Raw genomic sequence first — 13,310 nt, forward strand, 5'->3', positions numbered from 1 at the left:
AAGCATCTATAAGGATCAGTGGGTTTTTTTCAGTAGAGACATATTTTAATGAGAAGCAGAAATGATGGAGCAAAGAGTATTTGAGTAATGAAGAGAGAATTCCAGGCAACTCTCCTCTCAGAAAATCAATTATCTTCTCCCTAAACAGGCAAAACTCCACCTATTTCACCTCATCTCAAGCATTGTGTGAAAGGCATTCTTGGAAGTGCTGTGCTGTAGCAAGGCCCAAAGGTGAGTGAATGCACTTGCCCCCACCCCCACCCCCAATTGCAGCAAGAGTAGCCCCTGACCTTGCTGACCAAAGGCTCCTGGTGGCAGAAAGACAAGAGACGAAGGGAAAAGAGGATGTAAGGGGAAGACTGGCTCTGGAGGACGGCAGCCTCAGCTCAGCAGTGGTTCTGTCCAGGAAGGCATGCTGCTAGCCATGGAGGAGTCATTTCTTCATCCACCTTGGGCAGCACCACCATAACATTACCTCTACCCACCTCTCTACCTTTATCTCTATCAACTTCCCAACTCATATACTTACACTCTAATAACACCTAACTGATGTTGTGGCCTTCCTCTCCCCCACCCCACCACCACAGACACACACACACACACACACACACACACACACACTCACATTTGGATCTGCTGCTCCTATTACCTGAAAGGCTACCCCACTACTAACACCCTCACCCCTACCCTCCATCCCCAGAGAGAGAGTCATTTAACTCTTACACAACCCTCAACACTCGGCTCACGAGTGATTTTCATCAGGAATCTCTCCCTGCTGCCTTTCTGTGCTGCCACAGCATCCTGGGCACATCCTCACTAAATCAATCTTACCGTTCTCTAAACCCCTTACAGTCCAAACCCTTGCTTACTCATCTTAGCATCCTCAAGACTTAGTGTGAGGACTGGCAGAGAGCGGGTGTCCAGTATTTACTGAACTATGTCTGGGTGCTCACCATCTTGGGTATAGAATGTAGGAAGTACTAAGGAGGTTTCATGGGTTTCCCCAGACAGACTTGAGTGTCAGGAATCCCAAAGCATAAAGAAGTTGGAATGAGCTATGTCAACTGCCAAAAGAATGAGAACATAAGTCTGGAGGCAAAAAAAAAAAAAAAGAAAGAAGATAAGGGAAAAAAAAGGAAGGAAGGAAGAAAGGAAAGAAGGAAGGAAAGAATTTGTCAAAATGAAAGGATCTGAGAAGAAGTTTTAGGACTGAAACTTTGAAACACTCGCGTTACATGATTCCATAAGAATTTTCTTACTACTGTCCCAGTAGACCAGGAGCTGGGGTGGGGCGAGGAGGAAGAGAGGGAGTACCCGTTATTTGCCTAGGTCCCATTGGGAAGCACATGAGAGGCACTTGCCAGAAAGATAGTCATTTGTTTAATAGTTTCTATATATCTTCATATAACTACATATATGACTTCTATATAACTTCATATAACTACAGAGCTAATGTAATGCTGTCCACTTTGTAATACGGATTCTATTCCTCCAAGTAATATTTTCATTGCCAATTGAAAATTCAAAATTAAAGAAGTCCCTTCAATACTGTTAAGAGAGCCAATTAAATCAGGTGGCCCAAACTGGATGGTGCATTCATTACCTTCGTGGTTAACTTAGTAGTACAAGAAATGTGACCTGTTCCATGAACATGAAAACATTCAGTTGGAGAATGGGAATTTCTGCTCTTGGTCCTAAGGATTCCTAGCTTTGGCCCAATTCTTGGTGAAGACAGAATAGGGCCCCTTATTTGAGGACAGTAGTGGAGCGGGATGGAGAAGAGGAGAGGAGAAAGTTGGGAGAAATAGAAGAAAGCTCATTATCCTAGCTATCAAGACCAGCCTCAGCTGTGCCACTAACTGTCCCTTGGCCTGTCTAGGGATCAACTTCCTCAATTTCAAAAATAAGGCAGATGGATTAGATGATATATATCCTTTTTGTAGATCATATAACAGATCCCAATTGTATCCCTTCCATCTGTGATTCTAAATAGTTCCAGATGCCTAATCAGGGAAGTTACAAGCAGTTAACCAAGGAGACCCCCAGCCACCCCTCCAAGGGGACCGCATCCCCAGTCCCAACTGGGATTCTCCCTGCCCGCTGGCCTCGGGCTCCACCCCGCCCTCCGGCCCCTGAGCACACAGCCGGGAGCGCGGGGACGCGCCGCGCGCGCCCCAGGCCACGTGACCCGGAGCCGCGGGGCCGCGCGCGCGGGCCGCCATGGCGGCGTTGCAGACAGGTTCCGGCTCGCGGCCTGCAGCGGGAGCCAGGTTTTTCTGCACCGCGGGCCGCGGCCTGGAGCCCTTCCTGATGAGGGAGGTGCGGACGCGGCTGGCGGCCACGCAGGTGAGTCGCCCTCACTGAGCGCCCCGGCGGGAAGGAGGGAGGCCCTGCTCCCTCCGCGCCAGGGTCGGTGTAGACCCTTGAAAGCGACGCGAGTCCCCAACTCTCAAGCCCCGGACCCACCAAGGCGACGGTCCTGAGCCTCGGAGTTCTGACACATCCTTTAATTACTGCTGGAAAGAACCTCCAGTCGTTCTCCCCTCCACATCTATGACCGCGTATCTCTCATGCCTGTAGTTTTATTAAAAGGGGGAGGGGGGGTTAAGGCAAGTTATTTCCTAGATTCTTAAAAAGAAGGTATAGGATAGTGCACGTAGTTAGAATGAGACCTGTCAGAGTTAGAAGCCTTTCTCCATCCTTTAAATACAAATACTATCTTCAGGTTCAATTACTTGACTCTTGCCAGTTTCCTGATCATGATTGTATTTACTTCATAGGATTGTTGGGAGGATTATATGATACAGGGTACCTCAAGTACACCGTAAACACCGAGTAAATAGTAGCTACAAAAGTAATACAGTCTCGGAGGCCTCACAGTCCAACTTCTGGAGGAAGTTAACAGTTGGTGGTATCTATCTGTTCATTTCAATGAAATGAACAAGGTTTTAAACTTGAGTTTAGGTTCTTTAGAACATGCTGAACTGGTTTCTTGAAAGCAGAGGGAAAAGACGTAATAGAAACAGACTCCAGTAACTTGACGGGCTGTATGTGACAGTGTGAATGATGTGTTTTTGGGAAAGGAAAACTTCCTAAATGAAATTGACCACGCAACTCTAGCAACCCTTACAGCGTTGGAAGCCACAAAAGGATTTTCTGCAATGAGGGAGTTGGGGGCGTGGAGGATAGAGGGCCTCATGAAAAATGGCATCAGTCTTAGATTACCAGCCATTTGTGGTTTGGGTCACAGAACTTAATAGAATGCTGAATGTAGCTAATCTAAAAAAGCAACAATGTAAGAATTGCTGACATTGAGTATTTAATATGTGTCAGGCCCATGTTCTTAGGTCTTTACTCTGTATTCACCTGCTTAATTTTCACAACAGCCCTATGAGGTAGGCCCTACATTTAACAGAAAAGGAAAATGAAGCACAGGTAAGTCCAATAAATTATTCAAGTCATGTAAAGTGGCAGACCTGGGATTCAAACCCAAGCTGTCTGTGAACTCAGGCATGAGTATATAATCATGTCCAACCCAGGCAGGTCAGTTCCTGGGTCCAGTTCCAGTTGATACTGTGCAGCTGTTACATCATGCTGCACTGATTTAAAAAAAAAAAAAAAATGTTAACGTAGAGTTCTGAGTATGAAAAATAGAAGGCTTGACCCAACTGGAGTATGTCTAATTAGAAAAATTATCTTCTCTGCTTGTTCTCCATCTTCTCTAAAGACAATGAGATACAGGAGGACTAAGGGGTTCATCACAGCAAAAAAAATTCAGTAAATTATAGGGACAAAGTTCTTGGCAATGAGAGGAATTAAATGCCAAGAGATTTAGGGATTTCCATATTTGGATTGTGTATGTTTTAAGGATAGGTATGCTGGGACATCTGGGTGGCTTAGTCAGTTAAGTGTCTGCCTTCAACTCAGGTCATGATCCCAGAGTCCTGGGATCGAACCCCACATCGGGCTACCTGCTCAGTGGGGAGTCTGCTTCTCCCTCTGCCCCTCTCCCTGCTCCTTCTCTCTCTCTCTCTCTCTTGCTCACTCTCAAATAAATAAAAAATCTTAAAAAAAAAATAAGGATAGATATGCTTGGAAATGGGATCTGAACAAATAACCTCTGAAATTCCATCTGTTTCACTAATATAAACTCTCAAAGTTAAGGCAATCCTGAAAGCATAATGATAGCATCTAACATTTATAAAGCACATAGAGTGTGTCAGACACTTTTATGTACATTGGATATGATTTAATCCTCAAAAGACTCCTATGTGATAGGTCATTTTCCCCTCCATTTTACAAAGAAATAAAGAGAAAACTGATGTTACATGGTGGAGCTGGGACTTGTATCTGAAGCTTTCTTGCTTTGAAGCCCATGTGCTTTACAACTACATTAAATTATGGTGGGAAACTGCCCAGAAGCATGTAGGTTATTTCTGTAACAGCATGGAAAAGAGTGTATGTAAACTTTAGAGGCCAAAGACATGTTCAAATCTTAATCTTCTTTTAATAGATTTTTTAATTTGGGCTAAATACTCAAATTTCTGAGCCTCACTTTTCCTTGGATATAAAATGGAGATGATAATACTTTAAAGGATTAGAGCAGGGGCGCCTGGGTGGCTCAGTCTGTTAAATGTCTGCCTTCAGCTCAGGTCATGATCCCGGGGTCCTGGAATCGAGCCCCACATGGAGCCCCACATCGGGCTCCTTGCTCAGTGGGAAGCCAGCTTCTCCCTCTGCCACTCCCCCTGCCTGTGCTCTCTCTCTCTCTCAAATAAATAATCTTTTTTAAAAAGGATTAGAGCAATCCTTGAGATAAAGATTGATAGCATGTGTAACACAATGTCTTGCAATTAGTAGGTGATCAGTAAATGTTCCCAAAGAATGAGTTGCACAGGAATACTTAAAATCATTCATGCAGTAATAAGAGAGTCTGTTAGAAACTTCGGTTCGCTTCAAGAAAATTGATATTGTAAAATCTGAATTTACAAAACAAATTAATTTAGAAATGATTGTTTACTTTTACAAATGAATCACACCTTTCTAACCAGTGTTTTTCCAGTTTTAGTGAACATAAGAATCATGTAGGGAGCTTGCTGAAAATACATGTCCCTAGTTGCCACCCCCAAAAACTTTTCTTTCAGTAGGAATGTACATAAGCCCAATCGTTTGCATTTTAACTTGCAAACTCTTCCCCCCTCAGGTGACTGATTTAGGTGCTTCCTTCAACATGCAGCTCGCAATAGAAAGTGCCTTGTGTATTCTGTTTAGCTTTTTATCCTGGAGAATTTCAAACATACACAAAAGTAGAATAGTGTGGTGAATCTCACATACTCATCAACCAGCTGCAAGAACGATCCCATAGTGAATTCTGCTCCATTCCACCCATGTTAATTTGAAGCAAACTCAAGATACCACGTCATATGTGAATGTTTGCCTATATAGTAGTTGCCCTTCTCCGTGGGAGATACGTTCCAGGACCCCCAGTGGATGCCTGAGAACATGGATAGTACCAACCCTATATATAGTGTCTTCTACTATATATACATATCCATAAAAAAGTTTAATTTATAAATTAGGCACAGTAAGAGATTAATAATAAATAAAATAGGACAATTATAAATATACTGTAATAAAAGTTATGTGAATGTGGTCTCTCTCCCTCCCTCTCTCTCAAAATACCTTATTGTACTGTACTCACCCTTCTGGTGATGATGTGAGATGACAAAGTGATGAGATGGAGTGAGGTGCGGGACCTTAGGCTACTGTTGACTGACTTTCTGACGGGACTTCAGAAAGAGGATGGTGCTTCAGAACTGCGATTGACTTACGTGGCCTTACGCTGTTGACCTTACGTCAGAGCGGAGGTCATCTGCTTCCGAATCACGCGGTTGAGCGCGGCAAGTGCAGGAAGCGATACCACCGGTAACAGGGGACTACTCTATATCTAGAATGAGAGGACTCTTACCGCATAATATGTATCATATAATATAGAAGAGATAATACACATAATGGCTCGTTTCAAAATACAAGCCACAATATCACATCTAAAAGTAACTTATCAAGTATCTAGTCAGTGTTCAAATTTCAACTTGTCTCATAAATGTCACTTTTGTTCTTAAGTTTGTGTATTTAAATGAGGATTCGGGGCACCCGGGTGGCTCAGTCCGATGAGTGTCTGCCTTTGGCTTGGGTCATGATCCCAGGGTGCTGGGATCAGACCCCACGTTGGGCTCCCCATTCGGCAGGGAGCCTGCTTCTCCCTCTCCCTCTGCCTGCCATTCTCCCTGCTTGTGCTCTTTCTGTCAAATAAATAAATAAAATTTTAGAAAAAATAAAGAAAGAATGAATGAGGATTCAAATAAGGACCACACATTATGATTGGCTGATACTCTTTTAAGTCTTTTTAATTTTTCTAAGAAAAAAAAAATTCTCTTTTAATCTATAGATTTTCCCTTCACCTCTCTTTTTTCCCCCAGCAATTTATTATTTGTTAAAGAAGCAGGTTGTTTGTCCCATAGTCTAGAGCAAGGGTCGGCCAACTTTTCCTTTAAAGGTCTGGATAATAAATATGTTATGCTTTGTAGATCACATATATGGATCACTTTGTGGTTTCTGTTACACGTTCTTTGTTGTTATTGTTTGTTTTTACGTCCCTTTAAAAAGGTAAAGACCATTCTTAGCTCACCAGGCCTCATTTCCTAACCCCTAGTCTAGAGCTATGCTATCCAATAGGGCATGGTGGCTATTTTAATTAAAATAAAATTTTAAAAAATTCACTCTCAGGCACATTTCAAGTGTTCAGAAGCCACATGTGCTAGTGGTGACCGCATTGGACAGCACAGGTTATAGAACATTTCGTCATCACGGAAGTTGTTGGACAGCACTGCTAGAGTTTCCCCTGGTCTAGTAGATATTGCCAGTTGCATCTCCATGGTGTAGTTTAACATGTCCTCTCTGTTTCCTGTAAATTGGAATCTTGTAAGTTGTATCTAGAGTTTGGTCAGATTCAGGTTAGATTTCTTTTTTTCCTCCTGGTGGTGGGGCAAACTTCTTAATAGGTTCCTGGGTTTGTTTAAATATTTAATTTATATTGTATAATTATATATTTTTAGGTGTATAATATATTTTATATACATGCATAATATATACTTATTTTACCTGGACTACTTTAAAGAAATACATTGGGAAAAATTAAGCTTTACTTTATAACAATGTTTAATGTATTAAATACTGTTATTTATTATAACAATAAAAGCAAGAATACTTTTAAGATAAAATCAGTAAAATAGAGGTGTACCTAATTTTTCTAGCTAGCCAGAAAGGCCCTGTCAGTGGATTAACTGGTCTTTATAAACCCACATAGCAAAGACTTTCAACTTGGGTCCTGAACCTGAATAAGCCAGTCAATTTTTAAATTTTTAGTGGCGTCTTGGTGATACAGGGTAGTGGGGTAGATCTAACCAGATACTCAGGTTATTTCATAGTTATTTTATTTAATGGGGTAATTATATAAGGTTGATATCTTTTAAGATTCTCCGCATATCTTGTAGAGAAATTTCTTGAATTTTTTTAATTAAATGAATTTTTTAATTCTTATAAAATGTATCAAAAAAGCTCATGTACCACCTCAACTCTTCACTTAGCAATTTAAAATTAATTCTAAAACTAGATGGCATCTGTAGAATTAGGAGAACTTTGATATCTCCCTATCTTCCTATGCATTTTTGCCTAGAGTTAAACTTTCAATTTTTGTGTTAGATTTGAATGACTGAATTCTAAAAGAAAGGCAAAAACGCTAAGTGCTTAGATATGCTAGCTGATAACAGAACTGTTTTTACTTTAATAAAGACTGTTATTTCATCTTCAGAAGTGTTAGACATAAAACCAACTGGTTTTAGACACTTGGTTATGATTTAATTCCAAATGGAAAAAACAGATTGTATATATAAATTTTCAAGTAACAAATATTTGGATGAAATATCCTAAAATGCCACATTTCTCTCCTAAGTATTGTAATTGAATATGATAAGTTACAAGCAATAAATTAAAGAAAAAGGTTAACACCAGCTTTAGCAGATTTTGAACTTATAAGCACCAAAATTCATTCTCCCTCCTGCTTTAAGATATAATACAGTATCTTCACCAAAGGTAAACCATTATAGTGCTTCCATGATATATGATTATTTGATTTTCATAGTGACTGTTTTGCAATTTAGTAAACTACTTCTGATTACATGCATATTACTTGTAAAAGGAATGTAGGCCTCATGTTAATTTTGAAATAAAGAGAATAATGTTGCTTTTGGTTTTGAAAATGTATTTAGCATTTTAATGCCTCAAAACCTTCTTATAATTTGATTCCCCAAATAAATTAAGCCTTTAGTTCCTTTTAATTAACTTGATTTTCAATCATGTTCTCTTTTTTTGTTGTTGTTCTTCCCACCTCCCCAAAATGATATTTTTAGAGGAAGTTCACTGTATAAAATGTTTCCCTTCATATTCAAATAAGTAAGAAAAGATAAGATCTTTGTACAATTAACAACTACAAATTAATATCTAGATCACTGACTAGGTTAAAATCACTGGTCTAAATGTTTGCATCAATTTGTTTATAGAACTTGAATCTTAAAACCATACATTTTCAGTAGAATATTTATTTCAGTTGCCCCCCATAATCTTGGTAACGTATTTCATGTCTTCTAGCTTGTTTTGTGATGGCTTTAATATCAGCTATATTTTTATGTCAGGTAACATAAAATCTAAACTTTTAAAAGTTACTTTTTAAAACTTTGTTCTCAAGATCTAAGCATTTTGAGGTATATATTTAGTTTTGACTTTTGTGGAAAAATGTCACTTTTGTAATGAGAAAGAAGTAAATTCTAGAAACTAGAAGTTCTTATTTTTGTTACTTCCTTATCGCCTTAAATGTTGATTCCTAAACATTCTTCTCATTCCCTACTTTCTCAAGCTATCTTGGTCAGCTGCACTTTCCAGTACCCAAGCTGTTTGGGTTTTATTTAATTTGTTTTTCCAGCTTTATTGAGATATAATTGACATATACTATTGTGTAAGTTTAAGATGTGCAACATGTTGATTTGATAAATTTCATATTGCAAATGATTAATACCATAGCATTAGCTAACACCTCCATCCGGTCACATAACTACCATTACTTTTTTGTGGTAAGAACATTTAAAATCTAATAGCAACTTTCAATTATATAATAGAGTATTATTAGCTATAATCACCATGCTGTACCTTAGGTCCCCAAAACTTGTTAATCTTATAATGAAGTGTTTGGGTTTTACGTGATGTCAATCTAGGGCTTCCTCAGCAGTGATTCTTCTTCATCAAGCTAGAATGGTAACCCAAGAAATTACCATCCCAAAAACTTAATTAGACCATATCAGATCAAGAGTACAAAAATACTTGGAATTCAAGTTCCCATTGGATGGCAACTGCCTGAACACATGGGATACTCCAAATTCCCCATTACCTCAGTTCTAGGAGATAACTTAGAACCATCCCAGTCAGCCAATGGCCACCACTAAAAGGAAAATTTTAAGACAATCCACATCCATCCTGAGCTTGAGAGAATTGCCTTAATCCCAAAAGTTTTAGAGGAGTCCATTGGTATTGAGCACCATTTGCCATACCTCACCAGACTCTCTATTGCCAGTGCACTTTTTTATTTTCCTTTCTTCTCTGGTTTTTACAACATATCCATCCTGTCTCCAAAGCCTCTTTCTGTGTGATGCGTATTTCTTGTTGTTGTCCCTTTTTCAGTTCCACAACCAAGTGTCTCATTTTTTCTACCTCAGTAATCTCCTTCTTCCTCCAGCATCACCATCCACACTTCGTACTTTATGCCTCTTCTAAAGTAATTTTTTCTGCTAGCTAGTTCAGTGCTGTCACAGCTTTCATCAAAAGTCTACAATGGTTGACCATTACCATCTGGGGTACTCAGATTTTCATGACCATTTATCAGGCTGGCCTGAGCCACACCATCCATCCACCTGACACTATCAGTCAGCATAACACAGCAAATTTTGCCATGCTGACCTACAGTTTACTTCAGCCCGGCTGTCACTCCCACCTCTGCATCTTGCCCTTTCTTCTGTCAGAATCTCTCTTCCCAAATCTTACGGGGTTCTTTCCTGAGACTTTTACTAATGATGGTTCCCTATTCAGTGCTACTTTTGTACCTTGTACCTACAGCTTATCAATGCATTTATTATGTTAACTTTTTTTGTTTTCATTTGGGTTTAATTCAAGATATTTTCTTATAAATTTTACATTCTTATTTGTATGTCAGTATATAGGTATTAAATTATCATTCATCTTTAGGACATATGCTGGATGCTTCCTGGTAGACCACGAGGTAGGTGTTTAATAAATGCCTACTAATAATGTTAACCTTGGGCTAATCACCCGATTTGTCCTAGGAGTGTCTGTGTGCGCGCGTGCACGCACACACACACACACACTTTACAAAAGGTACCATGACATAGATTATGATCTTGGTCACTGTGTGACTTCATACAAGTTATTTAACCTATCTAAGCCTCAGTTTCATAATCTAAGAAATGGGGGTGATAAAATCCACCTTAGAAGGTTGTTTTTGGTTTGGTTTTTTTTTTTATATTTTATTTATTTATTTGACAGAGAGAGACACAGCGAGAGAGGGAACACAAGCAGGGGGAGTGGGAGAGGGAGAGGCAGGCTTCCTGCAGAGCAGGGAGCCCGATGCGGGGCTTGATCCCAGGACCCTGGGATCATGACCGGAGCCGAAGGCTGACGCTTAACGACTGAGCCACCCAGGCGCCCCTTTATTTATTTATTTGTTTGTTTGTTTGTTTGTTTGTTTAGAAGGTTGTTATAAGGATGAGAGGGAAAATGTATTCAGAATGCCTAGGACAGTGTCTGACAAATAGTACATATTTTAGAAATGGTTGTTTTTATTGTCAGGCTAGACACTGTGTTTTAATTCATTAAGAGGGGAAAAGGGAAATGATTCTTACTCTGACACAGGACTACATTAATCTTTTCTGTCTCTAGGTTGAATATATTTCAGGTAAAGTTTTCTTCACCACCTGTTCTGACTTAAATATGCTGAAAAAATTAAAATCTGCAGAAAGATTATTTTTGCTGATTAAAAAGCAGTTTCCACTTAATGTTTCTTCTGAAAGTAAAGGTATGTAGGTGCCTGTTGCTTTTACCCGCATGATATATTGTACTCCAAAGTTTTCTGCTTGATAATTAATTTGTACCCATTTCACATTTTTAAGATTCATTCATACCTGTGGGGTCATTAATTATGTATTTTTCCATATTTCCTGAATATTATCACCATATTAATCATATTATCAGCTAATGTTGTCTCTTTGCAATCTGCTGCCTATTTTCTGAGCCTTAGTGTTCCAAGTCACATTTCTTCCATTTTAATTATGTTCAGACACCTTATGTAGAGATACATATGGTCAGATGCATTTACTTAGACCCGGGAGCATGTAATAACCCAGAATGCATGGTTTTATAAGTTGATCAAAACTGTCACTTTGTACATTTTAACTAATGAATTATATAATTGGAAAAAATACTATGTAATAAAATCTCCTGCTTAGGGGACCTTAAATTTAAGGTTTTGAATAAATTTATACCCATTTATAAAGCATTACAGTTAAAGGGGGCTTAAGAGATTCCCTTTCCACTTTCTAATTTTATTTATTTATTTTTTTAAAGATTTTATTTATTTATTTGACAGAGACACAGCAAGAGAGGGAACACAAGCAGAGGGAATGGGAGAGGGAGAAGCAGGCCTCCCACTGAGCAGGGAGCCAGATGCGGGGCTCGATCCCAGGACCCTGAGATCATGACCTGAGCTGAAGGCAGACGCTTAACGACTGAGCCACCCAGGCGCCCCTCCACTTTCTAATTTTATAAATATGCTACTCAAATAATTTAAGGATCTTAATAGAAGCAAGGGTCAGATACTGCTAGACTAGACATTGCCTTAAACTTCATTTTAATTTCTGAGATCATGTAATATTATGGTCTATACTAAACTGTGTCAATAAAGATACAAATGGCAAGAAGTCAAAACAGGTCAGAAAAGTTATTAGAAAGCAAATCCTAAGGTGTTATACCATGGGGTCAATATAATTTCATCCCAAAATTCCACACATTCTCATCTTTAGAGAATACAGTAATTACTCTTGGGTCACCTTGATGAACTTTTTTCATCAAAAAAAGATTACATTATATTGAGCATGCTGGCAGTCCCTAAGTTATGAATGGGTTGTGTATCTGAAGTATTACTTTATGAAAACTCATTTTATGATGTACGCTAATATTGTATGGTCTAAGATAGTTTCAATATTCATTTGCTCTGTTTCTGAGCTCTGTTTTGCAGTTTATTCTGGTTTTTTTTAACTTAGTTTTTATAGGCAAGATCAGCATTATTTCAAAAATCAATACGTACTCTAGGTGTATGCATATATTGAAGGTATAGATATATATTTTCATAGGACAAATGATCTTGCTAAAATATATGATAATTCTATAGAAATTTTAAAACAGTTTTGATGTTAAGTGTGGAATATAAGAATGAACTTTATTTTGCACAATATTCTTATGTTAAATTATATAAATTCCAGGGTGAAGGTGAACTCACTATTCATGTAGCAGTTTAGTAAAACTTATTTTAAAGAAATAAAGGTAATGGAATTTAGGGGTGATGAATGTAATAGCCTGTCTTTAAGGCTTTGGTATAGGATAAACTGAGATCTTATTTCTTTAGGAAAAATATTTAATGAAATGCAAAGACTTGTAAATGATGATCCAGAAAGTTGGTTGAGTGCCATTTCAATTTGGAAAAATCTTCTTGAACTTGATGCAAAAAAGGACAAACATTCTCGAAGAGATGCTAACCCACTAAAGAGAAAAGTAGGAGAAAATGACATCACCAATCCTAAGAAATTAAAAACAGAGCAAATGCAAGAGCTGCAAGAGAGCAGGGAATGCCAACTGGAAAAGCAAATGGAAGCAGAAACAGTGGAGCACGGAGGTTTTCTCACTAGCGGAGAAAAACCTCCAGAAGCATTTCAGAACGATGTAGTGAAAGCAGCTGGTACCCCAGACCGGAAGGACTTGACGTTCCGAGTTTCTTGTCGCTGCAGTGGCACTCTGGCAAAGACCTTCACCGCACAGGTATGCCTCCCTCCCAGGGTGAAGTTCCGCTTTCTGAAAGAATTAACCACTCTTCAGATTTAAAATGAGATGGCAGCCTTTCACAGAATAGATAACTT

General features: G+C 38.9%; 1 protein-coding gene across 4 annotated transcripts in view; it reads left to right on the forward strand.

Annotated features, from left to right (window-relative positions):
• The first annotated feature begins 2,189 nt into the window (after positions 1–2,189).
• Positions 2,190–13,310, forward strand: part of THUMPD2 (THUMP domain 2 tRNA and snRNA guanosine methyltransferase) — a 37,857-nt gene continuing 26,736 nt past the window's right edge. The window contains exons 1-4 of one of the 4 annotated variants that reach the window (XM_031036782.2): positions 2,219–2,346; positions 10,351–10,384; positions 11,062–11,197; positions 12,803–13,212. In XM_031036782.2, coding sequence (XP_030892642.1) covers positions 11,113–11,197; positions 12,803–13,212 — 495 coding nt within the window. In that variant the 5' untranslated portion in view covers positions 2,219–2,346; positions 10,351–10,384; positions 11,062–11,112. Of the gene's footprint in view, positions 2,347–10,350; positions 10,385–11,061; positions 11,198–12,802; positions 13,213–13,310 lie in introns of all 4 variants that reach the window. The other 3 variants (XM_031036786.2, XM_006728035.3, XM_081796875.1) reach the window with 3 other exon arrangements.

This window comes from Leptonychotes weddellii, chromosome 10, assembly GCF_054177405.1.
Source record: "Leptonychotes weddellii isolate Sample4059 chromosome 10, ASM5417740v2, whole genome shotgun sequence".
Lineage (NCBI taxonomy): Eukaryota > Metazoa > Chordata > Mammalia > Carnivora > Phocidae > Leptonychotes > Leptonychotes weddellii.